The sequence below is a fragment of the Sturnus vulgaris genome, chromosome 12, assembly GCF_052056855.1.
Source record: "Sturnus vulgaris isolate bStuVul1 chromosome 12, bStuVul1.hap1, whole genome shotgun sequence".
Classification (NCBI taxonomy): domain Eukaryota; kingdom Metazoa; phylum Chordata; class Aves; order Passeriformes; family Sturnidae; genus Sturnus; species Sturnus vulgaris.
The window spans coordinates 12,877,667-12,897,341 of NC_142254.1; the positions used below are offsets into that span (position 1 = coordinate 12,877,667).

The 19,675-nt window shown below is 38.4% G+C and overlaps 1 protein-coding gene across 2 annotated transcripts; it reads right to left on the reverse strand.

Moving 5' to 3' along the window:
* Positions 1-5,453: 5,453 nt before the first annotated feature.
* LOC106855833 (receptor-interacting serine/threonine-protein kinase 2-like) lies at positions 5,454-19,423 on the reverse strand. 2 transcript variants are annotated; one of them, XM_014880781.2, is made up of 12 exons: positions 19,291-19,423; positions 16,924-17,089; positions 15,925-16,078; positions 15,568-15,723; positions 15,272-15,420; positions 13,670-13,719; positions 12,426-12,584; positions 12,001-12,086; positions 10,450-10,518; positions 9,999-10,164; positions 8,987-9,139; positions 5,454-7,697 (listed from the first exon to the last, which is right to left on the reverse strand). In XM_014880781.2, exons 2-12 carry the CDS (start codon positions 17,073-17,075, stop codon positions 7,387-7,389), a joined length of 1,605 nt encoding a protein of 534 aa, XP_014736267.2. In that variant the 5' UTR covers positions 17,076-17,089; positions 19,291-19,423; the 3' UTR covers positions 5,454-7,386. The 2 variants fall into 2 exon arrangements, with proteins under 2 accessions (XP_014736267.2, XP_088028022.1); XM_088171896.1 differs by having other exon boundaries at positions 16,924-17,085; positions 19,291-19,410.
* Positions 19,424-19,675: the final 252 nt, after the last annotated feature.

Genomic DNA, 19,675 nt, shown 5'->3' on the forward strand with positions numbered 1-19,675 from the left:
AGAATTGAGATGTAAAATATCTTAATGCTAAAAGAGCCTTTAAGAGTAGGGATTTATTGCCAGTCCATTTGCCTTTGCAGTAAATAGGATAGACCTATTAATGCATTTAGTCTTTTGTCTGCCAGCATAGTTCCAATTTCAAATCTATTCTTAGCTATTATTAGAAGGCATCCAGCCCTAAAATTAAAATGATGGTTGACTTTGCTAACTTTTCAGAAATTATTTCTCAGCAGGCTATTTGTGAGTGTTTTGCACTTTGCTCCTTTGTTCCCCACTTGGCTCTTGATTACTTGGTGTGTGCAGTGTCCCACAGAGCAAATCGTAGTGGACTAATTAAGAACTACCAAGAGTTTCCCAAGTTATGCAAGATCCCCAGAACTATGAAAAGCCTTCTCAGCTTCCCAGTCACATACTGTGAAGTGCCATAAATCAAACTTTTGAAAACACTGAAAGCTGTGCTTCAGACACTTATACTTTAGTTCCAGAGCAAAGTGTTTATTGTTGTTAAAGTTTACTGCTAGGTTTTTTAGTGCTGTTTTTTCTTGGTTGAAATCCCACAGGCTATGAACATTCTGGATACCAGTAACATTGATTTAATGATACATGATCACTTTTTGGTGACACTGGTGACATTATTGTCTTTACTTTTATATGAGTCTGGAAGACTTAGTGAAATGAGAGCAAACAGTTGAGCTTTAGTGTTAGAGCTTAGGCAGGAGGATAAAGGAAACTAAGCCTCGTGTGTCATATTACACTCTGGAGGTCAGGGAGTTATTTTTACCTCAGTGTCACTCGTATGGGAAAATGTGGAAGACCTCAGCTTATGTTGAAACTATAGGAGATGGCCAAGTTATTTGTTAAGATGGGTCATAGTGTCATCTTGTGCAACAAATGTTATGTTTGGAGTCCTGCAAGTGTCCTCACCCTGCACATCGGTCACTTGGTCAGGCTGCTCAGTGTCACACCACGTGAACAGCTCTGTATTTGTCCTTACTAAAAAGGACAAATTTTATTACTGAAGTGTTGTCTCCTTAGGGAAATTGTTATTTTGGATTATTCTATGCTAGAATGACATACATTGTAGATAACCATGAAGTTGTGTCATTAAAACAAATCCCAAATATTTAGATTAGGTGGTTGTACTGAAACAATCGGGAGGCAGCTACATTGCATGCTGCTGGAGTTAAATCCAATGTATAGCATACAGTAAAATTACAGCTGGGAAATCCTGATAATTGCCTTTTTCGTTCCTTAAAAGGCTTCCTTTGTCCAAGAAAAACATCTAAATAACCATCTGTAAAAAAAAAAACAACATGAAAAATCCTGTCTACATGCCCAAGCATATCTTGGAAGTGTCAGATCTGGAGTGCACCTTTCCCTGCAGCTGTGTCTGTGCACAATAACAGTTAATTGGCATTGTTACAAGCAGGAGAGGCCTGGCCACAGGCTAGATGCTCCTTCCCTTGCTACTGAAGATGGACATAAAAAACACTGAACAAGAAATGGCACCTTTCACTGATGGGGTCTAATTTGAGTGAAGAAGCTGACAATTACCATGAGATTTAAACCAAAAGAAATAGTCTCAGACTAGCTAAGAATGCAGTGGACTTGGCAGTGTTAGGTTTACAGTTAGACTCAAAGATCTTAAAGGTCTTTTCAGTCTAAATACTTCTCTGATTTTAAGAATTAATTAAATTGCTATATTGATATGCTAATAAATGGAACAGGAAAACATTCTTACTAAACACATCTAAATGCTGAGGAGTTAAAATGCTGTTATAGATCTCACAGAAAATTAAATGTAATTTTCGTTTTGAAAGACATAATATAAAACAGCATCCAAATCTCTTGTACATTTCATGAATTCTCTACCTAAGTGAGAATTTTCTTTAAACAAATCTGCAGGTTTGAATACCAGCATATAATCGATGGGGTGGAGAGAACAAGCTTTAGCCAGAGTTGCCAGACTTCATTTGAACCAGCTCTGCAGGAGGCAGAGCAGAAGGGAGGAGAGAAGAGCAATGCCTTGTTTTGCAGAAAGCCTCCCTGAGTTGCAATATTTATTTGGTTGTAAATCTTCTAGTCTCATAGTGTTTAATTAAAACCTGTCTGTGACATGCAATCTATCAGAAAAACAATCAAATTTCTGTGTGAGGTCATACCCGTTCAGCACAAGTCACAACCTAATTTTTTTTTCTGTTCCTTTGTTTGCATTTTAACCTTACATGTCATAAGAGGTTCTTTTTTAATGTTTAATGTTCCTGTGGCTTCATGTGAAAAGAGGGAAAAAAATACATGAATGTGAAGTAGCTCTCTCAGCAAACATTTAATGGACTGACAGAAATCTTTCTTGATAAATATTGCATTTTCATTGTATTTGAGAGTAGATGACCAACCATGACCTGCTGAGAAGCAAAAATATAGGAGAGCCTTATTTTCTTTGAAGAATTCATAGCAGCACTGTAAAGGGTGGAAATAATCTCCAGGTCTCTTTAATTCAAGTTATCTCTATTCCATTGTCCTGACAGCTGACCTGCTAACAGGCCCATGACTTCACAGGTAGGTGTTAGTGGAATAAATAGTGATTGAGTTACAAGGTAGTTATAAATATTCATGTTATTTAGTTCCAAGCAAAATCATTTAAATTTTTCTCTTAAATAACTTCAAATGCTTATAACTTGCATAAATAAACTGAACAGGTTGAGGGAAAAGTTTTAGTAAATCACTGTTGTTTGCAGGAATTTCATCAGCTAAAGAACTCTTGATCAGGTAAAAGAAAGTTCCATGAATATTGCTAATTTCTCTGGGTATGGGAATGGAGCCTGTCTTCATGATGTCCTTTAAATCTTTTTTAAGCCTCTACTTGAAAGCCAGTCCAGAATGACAAAGCAGAAGAACAGACCAGGTGCTGTTTCCTCACTGCATGTTCCGTGCCTGTGCTCCAGACTCTTTTGTGTGCCCTTCATCTCCTGTTTGCTAGACCAAACACACACAGTTTTATCAGCTTGTCCCTAACATGAGGTGTCCTCACTGCTTATCAGCTTTCCTCTCTCCTGGGTTCTCCTCAGGCCATGCTCAGAGCTGAGCACAGTTCTGATAAAACACTGCCTGCAGGCAATGGCAAAGCAAGGGCTCCTTTGGCACCTTGCACGCACAGGTGAGCACGGCAGGCACTCACCTCACCCTGCTCCCCTTCCAGTTCCTGTTCTGTGACAGGAGCCTGTCACAGCACGTGAAGTGGCATAAAGACAATTTTCTCAGGAACATAGTTTGCAGCTGTTACAAGGTCCAAAGTCTCATACAATTGGGCTTTTTTATATTTTCCAGGTGTATTCCTTAGTCAACTTTCTCTTTTTTTTTCCCCCGCCAGATAAGATTCTAATGAATTGAAAAAAAAAGCTTTGGGCCCTTTTTGCCCAAAAGACAACAAATTTAATGTTAGTATTCATTCTGTTAACAAATATGGCACTTTTTTTCTTGGTATCTAAAGAAAGAACTAACTATACAGAACTTTCTGGAGTACAGCCAGGTTACTTCTGAAAGGGTGAAATTCAGGCATGCTTTCTGCTTGTATGAATATTGCTTTTGCTTTGTGGAAAGTTCAAGTACAGCAGTTGGATGTAAGTATTGAGATACTTCGGCATGTTACCACATTTTTAGGGGCAACTTCTCATTCTAAATTAGTGCCATTTAATTCATCCTGGTTGAAGGAGTCCAGAAGTTCTTTAACTGATGCTTGTCCTTTCTGAAAGAAGAAAGGTCATTCTTAAAGCCCAGGGGAAATGGCAGTTTGAGGCTACATATTTCTGTAATATTACTTGGCACGTGTTCTTGGCAAAGAGAAATAAAGGCAGAAAATAAAATACTGATCACAAATCATTATCAGCACAAGAGCTGGAAATTGTGTATCTAAGCTTCTGATCTACCATTTTTGCTGGGGTTAAGTAAAATGCTTACAATTAATATGTTCTTGCAGCTGTGCTGAATTTAATGTAACCCAAATAAATCATGAAATATGTTCTTTTCAGACCTCGTCAGGTAGTTTAATTTATGGTGGACTTACCTTCAAAATCCAGGAGTTTTGTTTAACTCAGCTGACATACCATCTGTCAAGTCAACTATGTGCTCAGTTAAGGGAATGAAGTTCCAGGCAGGCAATGAAGGAATTGCTTCTCTAGAAGAGGAACAAAATCAAACTGTGCTAGGGCCTTTTGAGCACCAGTAAAGTATTTTGCAAAGTGGGGGAGGGCCAGGCAGGGCTGTGTGCAGGAAAAGGATTAAAGACAGTATAGTGCGAGGCAAGATTTCCTGAGGCATAAAAGACCCCAGCAATCCTGGAGACAATATGTATTACTGGAGAAGAGCATAATTAATAGCTATATAGCTCTGAAATCAATAAATAGCAATAAAGAAATCTAAATTTTCTGTGCCTGCCTTGATGATGTTTGGGTCCTTTCCTAACATACCAGGCCCACAAGTATTTATTTATGCACTTAACCTTCCTTACAAATCTTCACATGTGATTCTTAAGTGACTAAATCTGGGCAAGCATGAAAATTTTACAAGGTTATGTAGGATCAGACTTTAAACAATAAAATAAGAACCCTTGAGGTTTAGTATGTTTTCATTACTGCGCTTTAGGTTTTGTGCATTTTAGACTGCTTATGTGGTGTAAAATTCTTCTGTATATGTTAGCAGTCCATTAACGCATTTTTTTAATTTTTTTATTAGTGTTTTATGAATACGCACTTGTTATCTTCCTCTGATGTTCTCTGGAACTGTTTTTAACAGGCACTGGTAATGACTTTTGAGTGGTATTTATAGCTTTGTTTGCCTTGCTTCCTACTGGAAGGACTAATCTCTTAAACACTTCATTCCAGTACCTCAGATTAATTGTCCACAAATCAACTTCAAACAAATTCTCGTACAGACATTCTTACACTGCTGAAACTATCCCATCTCAGATAAAAGCATGGTGTAGTTAGGACAAAGGGCAAGGGCCAGTCATCTTTTTGCAAATCAGCAAAAGATAGCTGATAGCAACCAGTGCCAAGAAGAAAATTACATTTCAATACATCAGAAAAATAAACATCTGCCTACTTACTATTCCTTTAATAAATTTAAATAGCAAAAAATTGGCATAGCCTGCCAGGCAGCACATCTTTCACAGGAGTATGCAGCAGAACAGCAAGTGTCCAGCAGAACAACTAAATAGAATCATTTTGAAAGCTGCTATTAAGTTTCAACAGTATTGCTAGTTTCTCTTTTAAAGTTCTGTAACTATTTCCCACAGGTGAATGTTTATCTGTTTTACTGATTATCTTATGCCTTCTAAAAAGGCAAAACGCCATGACAGTAGTTCTTTTCCTCACAAGCAAAATATCCTTTCTTAGAAGAGACTGTTGAAATTTAAAGTATAGATTTTAATGTGAAAAAAAGATTCAGCTGTGAAATAGATATTTAGCTCCTTTAATAAGCAAAACTATTGTCAACATATTCAGATAGACATTGCTTTTAATTGTAACAATATTTTAATTCAAGTCAGTCTCAAAGTTCAATTAAATTATGTAAAAAAATGTTTATGGTTCCAGCAGCATTGTAGCTGGAAATTTTGATGTAACACATTTCTTATTTCTTGAGTGTGCCTAGACAGCACATCATTACTGCATTTGCAATCAGCCAAACAACTGAATTCAATGAGAACTTTGAAACTGCAGAGAGAACAAAACCAACATAGGGAAACAACATGGTTTTGCATTTGAAAAACCTGTAGATGGTATAACAAATTCTCATGTTAATCTGGTGCCATGAAGCTGGAAGAAACCCCACTGGGCCTTTAAAAATCTAGCACCTTATATAATTTTTTTCATTGTAAAGAAAGTAATCTTATTATTTCCCTTTCAAATTATGCTGGTTTGGCTGGGGTAGAGTTAATTTTCTCCATAGGAGCTAGTAGGGGGCTGTATTTTGAATTTGTACAGAAAACAGCATTGTTTTGTTATTGCAGGGATGGAGCCCTGCTTTCCTGGAGATGGCTGAACATCTGCCTGCCCATGGCAAGTGCTGAATGAATTCCACGTTTTCCTTTGCTTGTGTGCAGCTTTTGCTTTACCTGTTAAATTGTCTGGATCTCAGTCAACAACTTTTCTCACTTTACTCTTGGGGACCGCAGTTGTCCACTGGGGTTAAACCACAAATGTTGTTTCCAGCATCCAATGTGAGGCTTGAAGGGTTCAAGGTAACAATAGATTTGACTGGAATGTGCTGAATCACATTTATAGCTGCTGTTGCTGTTTATCTGTTGACAGACTCTTGTGCTTGCCATGGGACTTGTTTGCCTTCTGTACACAAGTGTCTGGTGCTCATTAGTGGCTGGTTTGTTGCTTTCACTGCTTGCTGTACTTATCATCTTACTCGGCTGTGCCTGGGGACATTCCGAGAACAGCAATGTTTCTGTGCTGCTGTACTGGACAGACTGGAACTCCATGTGAACTCAAGTCAAGGGGTCCATGACCTGAGGATGAGTTAAAGCAGCAGCAGGACGCTCCAAAGCATCTGTGACACGGGTGAGTCCAGGCCAGAGCAAGAAAACCTCCCAGTATTGCCCAGGCTGTTTCCCATTAGAGTAAAACCATGACAACAGTTCAGCAGAGCCACCATTTCAAAATGATCAGCTTGGCACCTCTTTTGCCTGGTTTAGTTTTACATTTGAACTGCAGACATGTTTAGAGAGATACTTAGATGTAAAATATGAACATTTTTCCATTTAATGAGTGCTCCAAGTCTCACATCTCCGAAGTACTAATGGAAGTACTGCTACATTTTCATATGACCATTTGTGAGGAACATTAAGTAATTTATATGCATAATATAAAACTTCCTTACTTAAGACCCTACTGAAGAAATATTTCTTGATTCTCTGAAGCCTCTCACTCTAACAACTGGCTCAGATATGAGTGCAGTGAAAAGCAGTAAGTGTTTTCTCCTCATCCAGTATTCTGTTGTTCATTATCCTTCTTTGGAAGTACTTATAAACAGCCGTTCTTCCACGCTGTGACCTCAAAAAGTCATGATTCTTTTTCATTCCTTCTACAGAAAAATCAAGGAGATAAGGTGTCATCTCAATTGAACATTGTTTGCTGTGGCACATATGGCACTTCTCCCATCTCTGAGGTCCAAATTGGAATTTGTTATACCAGTCTTGGCAATTTCTGTTGGCAGCAGTTGACTCGACCTTTTAATCCAGTTAGCTTTTTCCACTACAGTACTCAAATAATGCTGTAGGAAGAATTGCCTTTAGTCGATGGTTGTGACACACTAACGTGAATGTTTGCCATCACAAATTACTAAAGCTCAGATGCATACAGCAGACTGTGAAAAAATCAGTCACAACAGCCTGTTTATCTTAGAAGGACAGTGAATGACTTGTCCCAGAGGACTACATTTGTTCACTGAAAGTGCAGTCACTACAGCTTGTGCTGCCCTCTCACCGAGGCAGAGGCAAGTGTCCAGCAGTGCCCGTGCACGGCCGGTCACTGTGGGGTACGAGGTGATGCTTTCATAGTCCACTCGGGACAGCGTTTGCTGGGAGCGGAGAACGTCCAGGATGTGGTTGAGGCGCCCTTCTGTCATGCAGCTCAGTATGGTCTGTCTCTGGCAGGCAAGGATATGACAGCAGTTTCCTCTGCTGCAAAGACCTTGAGTGAAAGGAACACAAAATGAGATAAACCGAGTGTTTTTTCATCCAGAAATCAAAACTCAGTAGAGGAAGGAAGGAAGGAAGGAAGAGTTAGCTTGCTTGCATTCTGTGTTCGAAACTAGTCCAAAAGTATTTTCATCTCGTGTTTGAAACTCACGAAGATCGGATTACAGCAAATAGATGTCTCTAAACCACTGAGTGCTCATATTGTGTGAGGGGACACAATTGCCCAATTCATCTAGCATGTGTATTTAACTTTATGCAATACATCTTGGCTGGACACAGATGAGAAAGCTGTCTCCTATAAAGGTGGAAGGACAAATAACAGGTACTTCAGGGTAGCAGGAGTGTTTGAAAAATGTAGTGTGAAACTGGGAAAATGAATATATGTCCAAGCCAAACTAAAAACAAAAGTAATACTCTTGATAAAATGGTTGAGAGCTTTGGGTTCTGCCTCTTTTCAGGAGGTGATTAGAATACCTAGTGCTGACAGTAGGGCTCTTAGTGTACAGTAAATACCATACACCAAGAGAAAATTAATAACCAAAAGCCATGTTGCTTTGGAGAACATGCTTCTGTCATTCTGATTTCTGATTGTTGCCAGGAGAGTTCTGTGATGAACTTTTCCTGCATGATCTAGTCTGTTGATTTATCCAGAAATTATGTCATCACTCAGGTAAATTGCCATGCAGAAGGACAACCAGCTAGGCTGAGAATTGTTGTAGGGCAGTTTGCAAAAAGTTGGCATAAAAACCTCACAAAGCTTCACCCACAGGCAGAGTCTTCACAAATCAGAAGCTGACCCTTTCTGCCTCTGTTCTGCAGGACGACCTGAGATGATGTGAGGGGATGAAGGGTCCCCTGTCACCTGTTTCTCTAGTTAATAACTACTTTTGCAGAGGAAAGCAATACACAGCTTATGATTGCAAAATCATAAGATTTTACAGACCTAAACAACTAATGTATTTCACATTCAATGTGTGCTATGGTTTTTGTATTTTTATTACTGTCTTTTCAGAACTGTTTTCAGCCTCACTGTGGCCCTGGAAGAAAACTAAGCCAATGTTCTGAGTGTTCAGTGCCTGAACAGAGAGCCTGAGAACAGAGGAGCAGCTATACACAAATAGAGAGACATTTTGTATCAAGTTAGAATCAGCTATTACTCTAAATAGCTGGAAATGTGCACAAAATTTAGAAATATCTGTTTCCTCCAAATTTTAAACAATTTAATCACTAAGATCTGGCCAAGGTGAATATTGCCAGCTCAGAGTGGCAATGGTGCCTTACCTGTCACTGCTTGTCCAAGGTGCACTGGTTGTGGTCTGTGCATAAGAGCCAGTGGTGGGGAGTTATGCTGACTGCTCTCTTTGCCTGCAGTTATACCAGATGAAAGAGTTGTGCAAAACGAGCTTGGTTTTCTTCTCTTGGAGTTTGGGTGATCTAGAAAAAGTTAAAGATGAGCAAGATTAGATCTTTGAATTGAACAACAAGAAAACATTACACACATATCAGCCACTACAGGAGACAGAAACTGACTTGAGATTACTTTGGCTCTTGTTAATACATCACTATTCCTAGGAAAACTTTGGCATATATTACTACACATATCTGACTTTTTCCAAGCTGTCTATAGGAATTTGTTATTAAAGATATGGAACATTTTATTCTGTCCATAAGTCTGATGGCTATTGATCAGAACTAAAGTGCTTGGAAATGCAGATGTTGCTACAGGTGAATTGACTTCTGATGTCTCAACTTTTATACCTGAAGGCATGAGTAATACAGGCAATCTCTTCTTGACACAAATTTAAACACTTAGGACAAACCCACATTGGAAAGGTAAAGAAAGTTATCTATATAGGAACAGTGATTATCAGGAATTATTCATACATTCCTGGCAACATTGCCTTTTTAAAACATATCTCCCTTTCTTAGCAGATTACAAAAAAAAAGCAGTTATTCCTGGTGGCACAAAGCAGCTTGATTCCCCGGGATTTGTTCTCTCAAAAGGAACAGGCAGTGTTTGATGTGTAAGAGAAAGGCAGCTCTGGATTTACAGCTCAGTAGTCTAAAAAAAATTAGTAAAATTTTTTTTTGTCTATACATCTAAGTGGAAAGCTTTGTAGCGTCTCTGGTTTCCTGCAGTGAACTCATGCTTCAGATGATACCAGTAGAGAGCACAGCTTTACTCTGAGAAGTGACAATTTTACATGAAAATTTACATTTCTATATGGAGCAACTAGTAATATTTGTCCTGTCCTTATAACAGCTGGAGCTGAATATAATTCAAGACAGCGACCTTTTGTTGCTGTTGCATTCTGTGGGGTAGTATTTGACACATCCATCTCAATATTATCTCTTCCTGCTCTGTTTCCACTGCTATCAAGTAGAACAGTTGACAAGCTTGGCACTACAAGAGGAATTTTCTTGCTGATTAAGCAGTTGTCTTTTTGTGGACAGATGATCTGAAAGAGATCAAAATAGAGAAGAGTTATCTTCTTGGAAACTTCTGTTCCAAAACTTTTTCTAAACAGGAGAGGTTCAAAACAATCCTTGAGAGGAGGAGGTTGTTTTTGCAAGAGCAACGTCAGAGCGAGCTGCTTGGAGCAAGGTATAACAGTGGGTTTTGTTGGATGGAGCTATCCTGGTTAGGAACATTTTGCCCAAGTGTTTGCATTATACAGTGTCAGGGCTGTCAGGAGAAATAAACAGCTGATGAAGAACTGAAAAGTCCTGTGCCACGGACTCACCTCTGTATTGCAAGTGCCTCTCAGCAGTGTGTACACCTCTGAGCCTTTGCATGCATTAAGCGCTCTCTCCTGGAAGAAGGAAAGCACAGGAGCTGCAGTAAGTGTACACATGGTTTGTTCCATTCACAGCTGCCAGGAGCAACAATTTATAGTGACATAACTTATACTGGCAACATATATATTATACTGCAAGGTACACTCCTGTATATTAACAGTGAACTGCACAGAGCAAATGGGCATAGAATCTGACAAAATCCTTCCCTAATACTCTTTCCAGTGTTTCAAATTTATTTTAAAACCAAGTGTTGAATCATGCAGAGGAAGGTGAAAACAAGCTTGTATTAAAAGAGATTGGGCTAGCTAGAACATGTTTGCCTTTGAGTAGCCAAACAGCATGGCCATCCTGTGTTCAGTGTGCCAAACTGTCTGCAGTAAGGATGTGTCAACACTTGTAACTTTTTTCCAGCTTGTACATCCACAGCAGATTTCTTAAACTGTTTTTTTAGATTTTATGCTTCAATTGTAAATCAATTTCCCAGAAACTTCAGTATAATTTTCAGAGTAATTCTGGACTTTTCAGTTCAGTTGTTTGAACAAAATATATTGCTCACTAATAAAATAAATCTTCACAATCTAACAAGTTAAAAAAATAAAACCTTGCTCAAGGGAGAGCAAAGCATTAAATTATGGAATATTTGGCAGCACAATCTTAAATAAACTTCAACAGTAGTAAAAATTACTTGGACTCTAACTATGCTACCCATTAAAACACTGACTGAGGCTGTTCTATAAGCCCAGAATGTGATTGCAACACATAGAAATAGTCCAGCATGCATCAACATACACAACAAACAGTAATGAAAACAACAACACAGCGTGGGTTGTGTAACTCCAGCTAGTCAGAGTCCTTGTCCAAGGGCCAAAGCACGTGTGTCACTGTTTCCCTCAGTGCCCATGTTAACTAGCTGGGATGTAGCTGTGTTTGTGACAGTCACATTTGTGCCAGATTTCCCATGGCAGTGTAAGCAGATATGGAGTTAGCTCTATCCCCTCGGTCACTGGCTGTTCCCCATCTCCTGCTGGGGTATTAGAGAGCCACTGAGAGCCTGGGACGAGAAGTGTCTTTGCCTGAAACCTGGAAATTTAGAAGCAGTGAAGGGTACAGAGAAGTGCTGTTACTGCTATTGCTACCACAGGAACAAAAGCTGTTCAGTACAAAAAACCTGTCCTTGGTTCTGGCCCTAATCTGCAGTATTTGAGCTGATGTTTGTTCTCACTCACATGAGTTCGCCAGTCTGACTACAGGTGCTGACTAGAAATAAGTTGTATTTTTAAAATAGCAGGTAGCAATTGACTAATTTTCTAGAGAACCTCACAATGTATATTCTACAATTTCTGAATGAACCTGAAGTGCCAAAAGGTACTCTCCAGCTCTCTGGCCTGACCAGTAAAACAATCAAGACAAAACCTTTACTGGTTTTGGGTCAGAAAGATTGCAATTGACCAAATTAAGTAATGTTGTTGTAGGAGAACAAAAAATTTTGTACTGACCTTTGCATCCATCAAATTGTAGATTGCTGCAGAAATCACCTCCTTATTTATACTAGTCAAAACTCCATTTAGAAGGTGCACACATTCTGCAGGGGTAATAAAGCATTTTAAATACCACATTGTGTATGAAAGCACATATGCATTTAGGCATCATCATATTGCAACTGACTTTACTATTATATTGAGAAATTAGATGAAATAGAGGAAATTAGTTTAATCCAATTTGCACCTCATACTTTATAGTGAACAAAATTTTGGAGACAAATAAGTCGGTTTCTGGTAGGAAGCTTCAGTTAGAGGAAACATCTAAGGTAGTCTTAGATGACCAAAAGACCACTTCCACTTCAGTTGTTCAGAGTGCTAGAGCAATGTTCCTGTAATGACTCCATTACAAATCTTGCACAGAAAGAACTCCTGAATGTTACCTGCAGTATGTGGTCTGTAATCTGGTTCTTGATGCCAGCACAGAGCAATGAGGTGCAACAGTCTGTTCCTCTCAGGCAAATTGCTTGGTATGAACTTTTCTGACAGGCCTGGCCGCAAACTGTTGCGGATTCCTCTCAAAACATCAAGGGTTGTTTGACCTACAGTTTAAAATAAAATGTCACTGCCAAAAAATATTAAAGACCTTTCAAAATTACATCCAATGTAAGTCATATTGTGCATTTTAAAACAAAGACTCCTTTTTTAAAAGGAAAAATATATTAATGCTCTTGTAAGTAGATATGCTAGCCTTTAACAATAGCTATAGCTGCTTATTGCAATAGGACCTTTCAGATAAGGAACTCTGTCCAATACTGAATCACAAATGGTTATGCAAACTTGTACTGTGAACTACATGCACAGATACCTCAGGAATACATGCTATTATTTTGAGCAGAGTTTTTTATAAAGCCTTACACTTGCATTATGAGAACAGAACAAAAGAATTGTAAAATAAAGGAATCTACTGAGCAGCTTCAAGATGGTAGCCATAAGCTGTATGGGCATTTAAATATTATTCCATGCAGTATTTTTTTAAGGTCCTGAATCTGTAAAATACAGGAGTCCTTCAATCAGTCTTGCCATGCAGAATGAAGCCCATAGCAAAGAAGCCCTTACTGATCTCCACTTCCATGAAACAGGGATTGTTCCTAGATGGTGACAGTTATTATACAATGCTTTGTAAATGAAGTTCTCTAAAACTGCTCACACTTTCATTTAAGAAAGTAAGACTCCCTGCTTCCTTAAGATAATTCATCATGAACTGACATTCCTGGATTGCTATTTGAAACTCACAGCAACCTAAAATTAGTATTCTGCTCATTCAATTAGCTACTTGTCACTGATTTTAAAATTCCAGCTGACAAATATGAAGCGATATTCCTTCTCACTAAAGGTACATAAAACCCAACTCAGTGACAATGCTTCAGCAAGCACAGATTGATGATACTAGTGGGGGAAGAAGCTCTGCCTTTTCCCTTCAGAAAGAGCAGCTTCTTTGGAAACATTTAGGATCTGGTGAGGAATTGTAATATTTGCATCCTGTAATGTGGGCCTTTGTGCTGTAACAGGAAGAAAAGGCAAAGGGACATCTGAAAAGATGGTGTTTGTATCATAATTGCACTACAATAAGGGAATTTGTGGACAGGATGTGGACAGCACAAAGTCTGGCATGAACAATAAATACCTTCGAAAGGTTTCCGTCTGCTGAGGCTCTCCCAACACAGGATTCCAAAACTGGAAAAAAACCAAAAAACAGCAAAACAGTGAAAGATCATTCATTCGTTTTCAATCTGTATCTACACTCTCAGTTTCAAAAGCAAGTTTATTTCTTTAAGACATTGGAGTTTTTCAAGACAAGCACATCAGTTAATCTATAAAAACTTGATTCTGGTGCACTAGGTTTCTATTTTCTTCAGCAAGTTTTGATGGGGATCCAAATACCTTTTGCCTTTTCCAACATCATAGGAATAATTGCAGTGGGATCATAGAACTATACATACAACCCACAACTCTGATGCTATAAAAAACAGTGGTTTAATAAAAAGATCAATCTTCAAAATCAGAGGCAGAAAAGAGCGTTCTGGATGAGAAAAAATAGTCTACAGATAAGTCAGAAGCAAAGCAATCAAAAGGGGAAGAAGCAGTTCTAGGATAAACTAGGATATCTGCTTATTTATATATCTTGCTGTAATGATTACAGTGGTTAGAAGAGCCTCCTCTTCTGCCTTACTTTCACATAAAAATCTGGAAAGTATTAATGTAATGTGGACATACATGTAACTTAAATGTACTTTGTATTTCATGTATGACACAAATTTTTGCTTTCTCTGTTGCACCATTGTATGGATGCACACATATCTCAAGCGCCTGAGTCACATCTCAGCATATTATTATATAATAAATGTACACATTAAATCATATACATGAATGCAATTTTGGCAAATTAATTATGCTACCCGAAAGTAAGGCTCCACTTTTCCTGTGCAAAACTTATGTTTGTGAACAACATGAGATTAATCACATCATTTATAGGTCTCCTCAAGTGTATGCATTATTTCACTCATCTTAGAGCCTGCCTCTATGACAATAAAGCAGGAGTTGAAACTTGCAGGTTTCAAAAAAGTTCAGAAATCGGGAGTGGTCTCCTTAAAAGTTATTTTAAATATTATTCCACAGCTCTGTGTGCTGGTCATGATGATGTGTGTCCATCCAGACCAGTGGCACCCAGAGATCCTCTCATTTATCAAGGCAGCCACAATGCACATAACATACCCAAAAGGAATATGTGGTAGTGAGTAATCTCTCTCCTTTGTATAAATCACTTTGTTAACAAGTACAGGTGCTTTAGTGGCTCAGTAACTTCTCCCAGCAGAGATTCCATAGGATCTTAATGGGACACTATTGAGGGAAAGGTCTGTTTTTTACCTGAACCTGATCTGGGCATAAACGATTCTTTCTGAAACTAAAGCCAACACAGTTCACACTTCTAAACAGTTATGAGGCTTCTAAATATATCTGAAAGTTTTGGCAGCTGTTACACTTCTAAAACATTTAGGTCCATTATATAAATATTTATATGACTGACTTTGAGAACAGTATCTTATTCACCAAATATGGGAATTTAAAATTTAATTCACTGCTGCAATTGGCCTCATGTGCCATACTATCCTACTGCATTTTGTATGTCTGGCATTTTTACTGTAATATCTCTGGAGATAAGTGTTTTGGCAGCATTGTAGAGCACAGCATGGACTAGGTATGACGTGCCCTTAGAAACTCCATTTACCTGTAAATATCACCTTCCTGGGAAGGGAGGCCTCCTCCAAGTATTTCAGGAGGAAGATACACTAAATCCTGGCAGTTTCTCTGATGGCAGCTCTGCAGGTCTGACCTCAGTTGTTGTTTCCTCCAGTTGGTTAGGCCATAATCTGATATCTATGAAAATGTGAGTGAAAGTAATTTTAGTAACAATATAACAAGTTTTGGTATCAAATGTTATCAAATGACTATTAAGATCAATATATGCAATAATAGTACAATTATTGGATTTGACATTGATGGACTAAGAGAAGAAGCTCCTACCTTGGCTCTGTACTGCACATCCAGAAGCACATTGGAAGGTTTCAGGCTGCAGTGGCAGAGAGTAGGTTCGAGGCTGTGAAGATGATGCAGCCCTTCAGCCACATCCGACAGGACCCTTATGAGTAAGGGAAAGGGAAGTTCTGGGTACAGCTGATGCTGAATAACACAAAATACAGGTTTTGGTACCTTGAAGTTGTTACTATCCTACTTTCATTTGACAGCAAACAGAACTACAGTTTGGAAGCACAATGCAGAAACTGAAGAACAGATTGTGACTACTGTCTATGATTTACATGCTGATCGTTCTCTGATCTGGTAATTAATTTTGTCACCTCAAAGATGGCATCTTTTATCTACCTCATGGATGAGGGAGTGGAGGGATCCATTGTTCATCCATTCAGTCACTATCCCCACAAGTCCATGGTACTGGTAAATCCCAAGGAAAGGCAAGAGACGTTCAGACTCACAGTGTCTGACACTTGCTATGTCCTGAAGTAGCAACTTCCACTCCCTGTAAAAAATAAACAAGTCAGAGGCAGATTAGACAAGGAAACTTCAGCAGGAGGTGAGTATAGCATGTGGAAATGGGACAGAACCATATGGTTGAGCACAAGCTCATATTATTTTACCAATAAACCCAGTATCATATAATCGTCCAAACAATTGTAAGAACATGAAGCAGTCGTAGTGTAGTGTATTTTTCTAATATAAAGTAAATTTATTTCTTCTAATATAATATGAAAGACCTCTGATTGCTTTAATATGAACATAAGAACACAGTTTGAAGCAGGATTGAAGTGTGAAGGCAGGAAAAAGCTGGAATATATGAAATGCTATATTAAGAATAAAACAAAGATTTTCCTTTACTGCTCCAAATAACTTGTATTCTTTTGCTGTTAGTGACATCCACATTTGTAAGGAAATTATGTGTTTCCACACCTTCCATGCACATCCCTCTGTTGTATAATCCTGGCAATTACCTTCCCTCATCCCATTTCCTCTGCTCTCATCTGTGCATGCTGATTTAGATTAAATTCAACTGAGGTCTCTTTAAGGACTTCTAGAAAAATAACACCTTAGCATACTGGTATTACTGATCCAGATTTGTAGACTTTATTACAGTAGATTAATTGACTTCAGGATTAAGTTCTACTTTATAAAAAATTGCAAAGAGCCATAGAGCTCGTTTCTCACTAAAACTGCCTCCAAGTTGCCTCTTGGTTGGTGAGGATTTCCAGGAATGGAGATGTGCTTAGGGATCAGGTGATCCTGGAGATGCCACAATTTGTTCTGGTGCCAGCACTGCAGGTCTGTGCTGCCCACCTGTGTGGTTAGCTGGGCAGGTAAGACCCATACCTGTCTGTAGTGTCCTGGCTGGTCAGCAGCTTCACAGAGATGGGAGTGTTCCAGGAAATATGAAAGGCTTTCAGTGCAAAGCCTGAGACTGTCCTGGTCAAGGTGAAGCTTTCCAAATCTTCCTGGGCGACCACAGGTAATGGATTGGCCATTTCTTGATGGCTGACTTGGGGGAAAAATGTGGCAGAAAATAAAAAAATAAAGGGTACTTTTTTTGGTCACAATTACCAAAGCACAGTGAAGTTGCACCACCCCTTACTTCCCAAATAACAAATGCAACAGCCTTCTTTTCACCACTCTGTGTCAGGCTTTGCTTACAAAGAGAGGAAAAATGCACTAATTGCAAAGGAGTGTCTGGACCATAATTTGCCATCTGAAGCTGCAAGGTGCTAATTAATTGCTCATCATTATTTCCATCTGATGCCTTTGAAATAGTAGACCAGTATTTATAATATAAAATGTGATTTTAAGGTGATACTGAATTATGTAGACAACAAACTAGCATCTTACAGTAGCATGTCAGGCAAATAATTTCTCCACTTCTCTTTAAAAAGGCAATTATTCAGTAACTCATGTCAGCATGTTCTGCATCATTCTTGCATATCATCTTTAATACATCATATCCAAATGCAAAAGCAAAGAGAAAAACAAATTTCCTGCTATTGTGAACTGTCAGACTTCTGCTAAATGGAGTTGTGCCACTAATTTGGGCAGTACAGTGTTTATGCAGGACCTCTCCAGGGCCAGCTGCACTTCTCAGACCCTTTTCATTGCAACACACACGGATTAGAGACAAATCACCCTGCTACTACATGAGTAACACTTCTAGGAACATCTGTGAAGCTCCATTAGACTAGAGATAGCCACAAAGGGAGTGACAAAGGAGGAAAACAAGCAATCTAAGATAACAGATGGCATAAAACAGGTGGCATTGGTAAGGATTTCTGCAAGATCAGTGGTCAGAGAGTCAGAACTCCTCAAGCTGGAAGATTCCCTTTGGGGTCCAGTAGACCAGGGCTGGAAAAGGAAACAATGAGGGAACTGAAGTGACTGTGAAGGACTGTTGAATGAGAATTGTGTCCTTTCAGATGTGCTCCTGGGCTACAGAAGGCCTCAAAGCCCAGATAACCTTTTCTCTAGTAAAAGTAAAGTTAAAAAAGTAAAATAAGTTAAAAAAAGTAAACCAGAAACAAAAGCCTGAAGATAAATTTGCCTGTGATCTTGCTTCTAGTTCATGAATATTTTATTGTTAGTTAATCTCAGTCTTGTCCTGCAGGCACATTCACAATGTAAACTCAGTTTTGCCTCTAACCACAATCAGAATGCAAAAAGCAGCAGCTGTTTTACCAGTTGAGCTTTAACCATATTTGATTCTGGTAGGAAAGCACAGTTGAACTTTTTGCATTTTTTTAGATTATTGTAGTTGGAATGCAATAACTGCCTTGGGTGCTTCTCTAAAGTTTCTTAAAGAAGAGATGAGGCTGGGAGGTTAGCAATTTCACAAAATTTGAAAAGGTTCCTCTGAATGAAGATAATTTTCTAAATGAGCAATTTATTACTTAAAGTTGCAAAGACAGACTACACGAATCTAGCAATCCTGAATGTAAAGGAGGTAATCAAAATGCTGGCAGAAGCAAAATTATGACTCATTTTTATTCTAAACAGCAATAAATAATAATTTAAATGGCCAAAAAATTTACTCAACTCCAACCATAGTGTAAGGAAGACCAAATAATGGTTTTACCACCTAAACTATTCCTGAAAGTATTTATTTTTATTTAAAATTGACTCAAGTAATAATATAAGCATTTTAAAAACTCTTGCTAACCGGTTACTTAGACAAAAATTAAAGCCAATCATCAGCTCCTATTCGTATTTGCAAAATCTAATAAAATTGGAGAGTTTTAAAAATCGAAACAGAAACCACTTCAATTTTTATTTTACAAGCCATGTCATGACATACTAAGCACCATTCTCCCTGTGTCTGAGTTTCTACATCTTTGTATTGCAAGGTACCAAGACATTCTTTCAATAATTCCGCTCTTTTGAATGCTTTTTCTCCCATATCCTTTAAAAATCTCGTTATCAGCCCCCAAAATCAATATTCCAGAGGTGACCTATGCAAGGAAACAGTTTGCATTATTTTTTAGTACAATGCTAAAAGTCGTGGATAACTTTGCCATCCTTGCCCAGCTGTGCAGGCAGGGGCATGAAGAAGACTGCTATAAAGCCATTTATTTCAAGATTATAATTATAAGGTAATTTTAAAAAATTAATTCATAGTGAAGATATTTCCTTACCGTGAGAGAAACAATGTTAATATACAGATGTCTCAGGGAAAGAAACTGGAAATAAAAATCAACTTACCTCTGGAAATAGAAACATAAAACTGTGGAATGATGGAATGAAACTGCTGTGATACCAAGTGTGAGTCGGCTTTAAACTACATTCAAACACAGCTGTAGATTTCCTGCCGGTGAGTGAGTCAGCCTGGTTGTTGATCTCTCCTTTTATTGGCTGCCTGCAAACATTTCACATTTCCTGGTCAGATACACAAACTGTAACTCTTTAGTGACTGCAGATGAGAGCAATTACAGAAAGAGAGGTTGGACAGCTGCTTCTTCCACATCAAGAAATACCAAGAGGGAAAGTGTATAAATATAAAAGTGTAAAATACCATATTGGATACAGCCCAGGTAGGGAATTATGTGGAGCTGTGCTCACACTGTGCAGCTGATCCTGATCTCTGCAC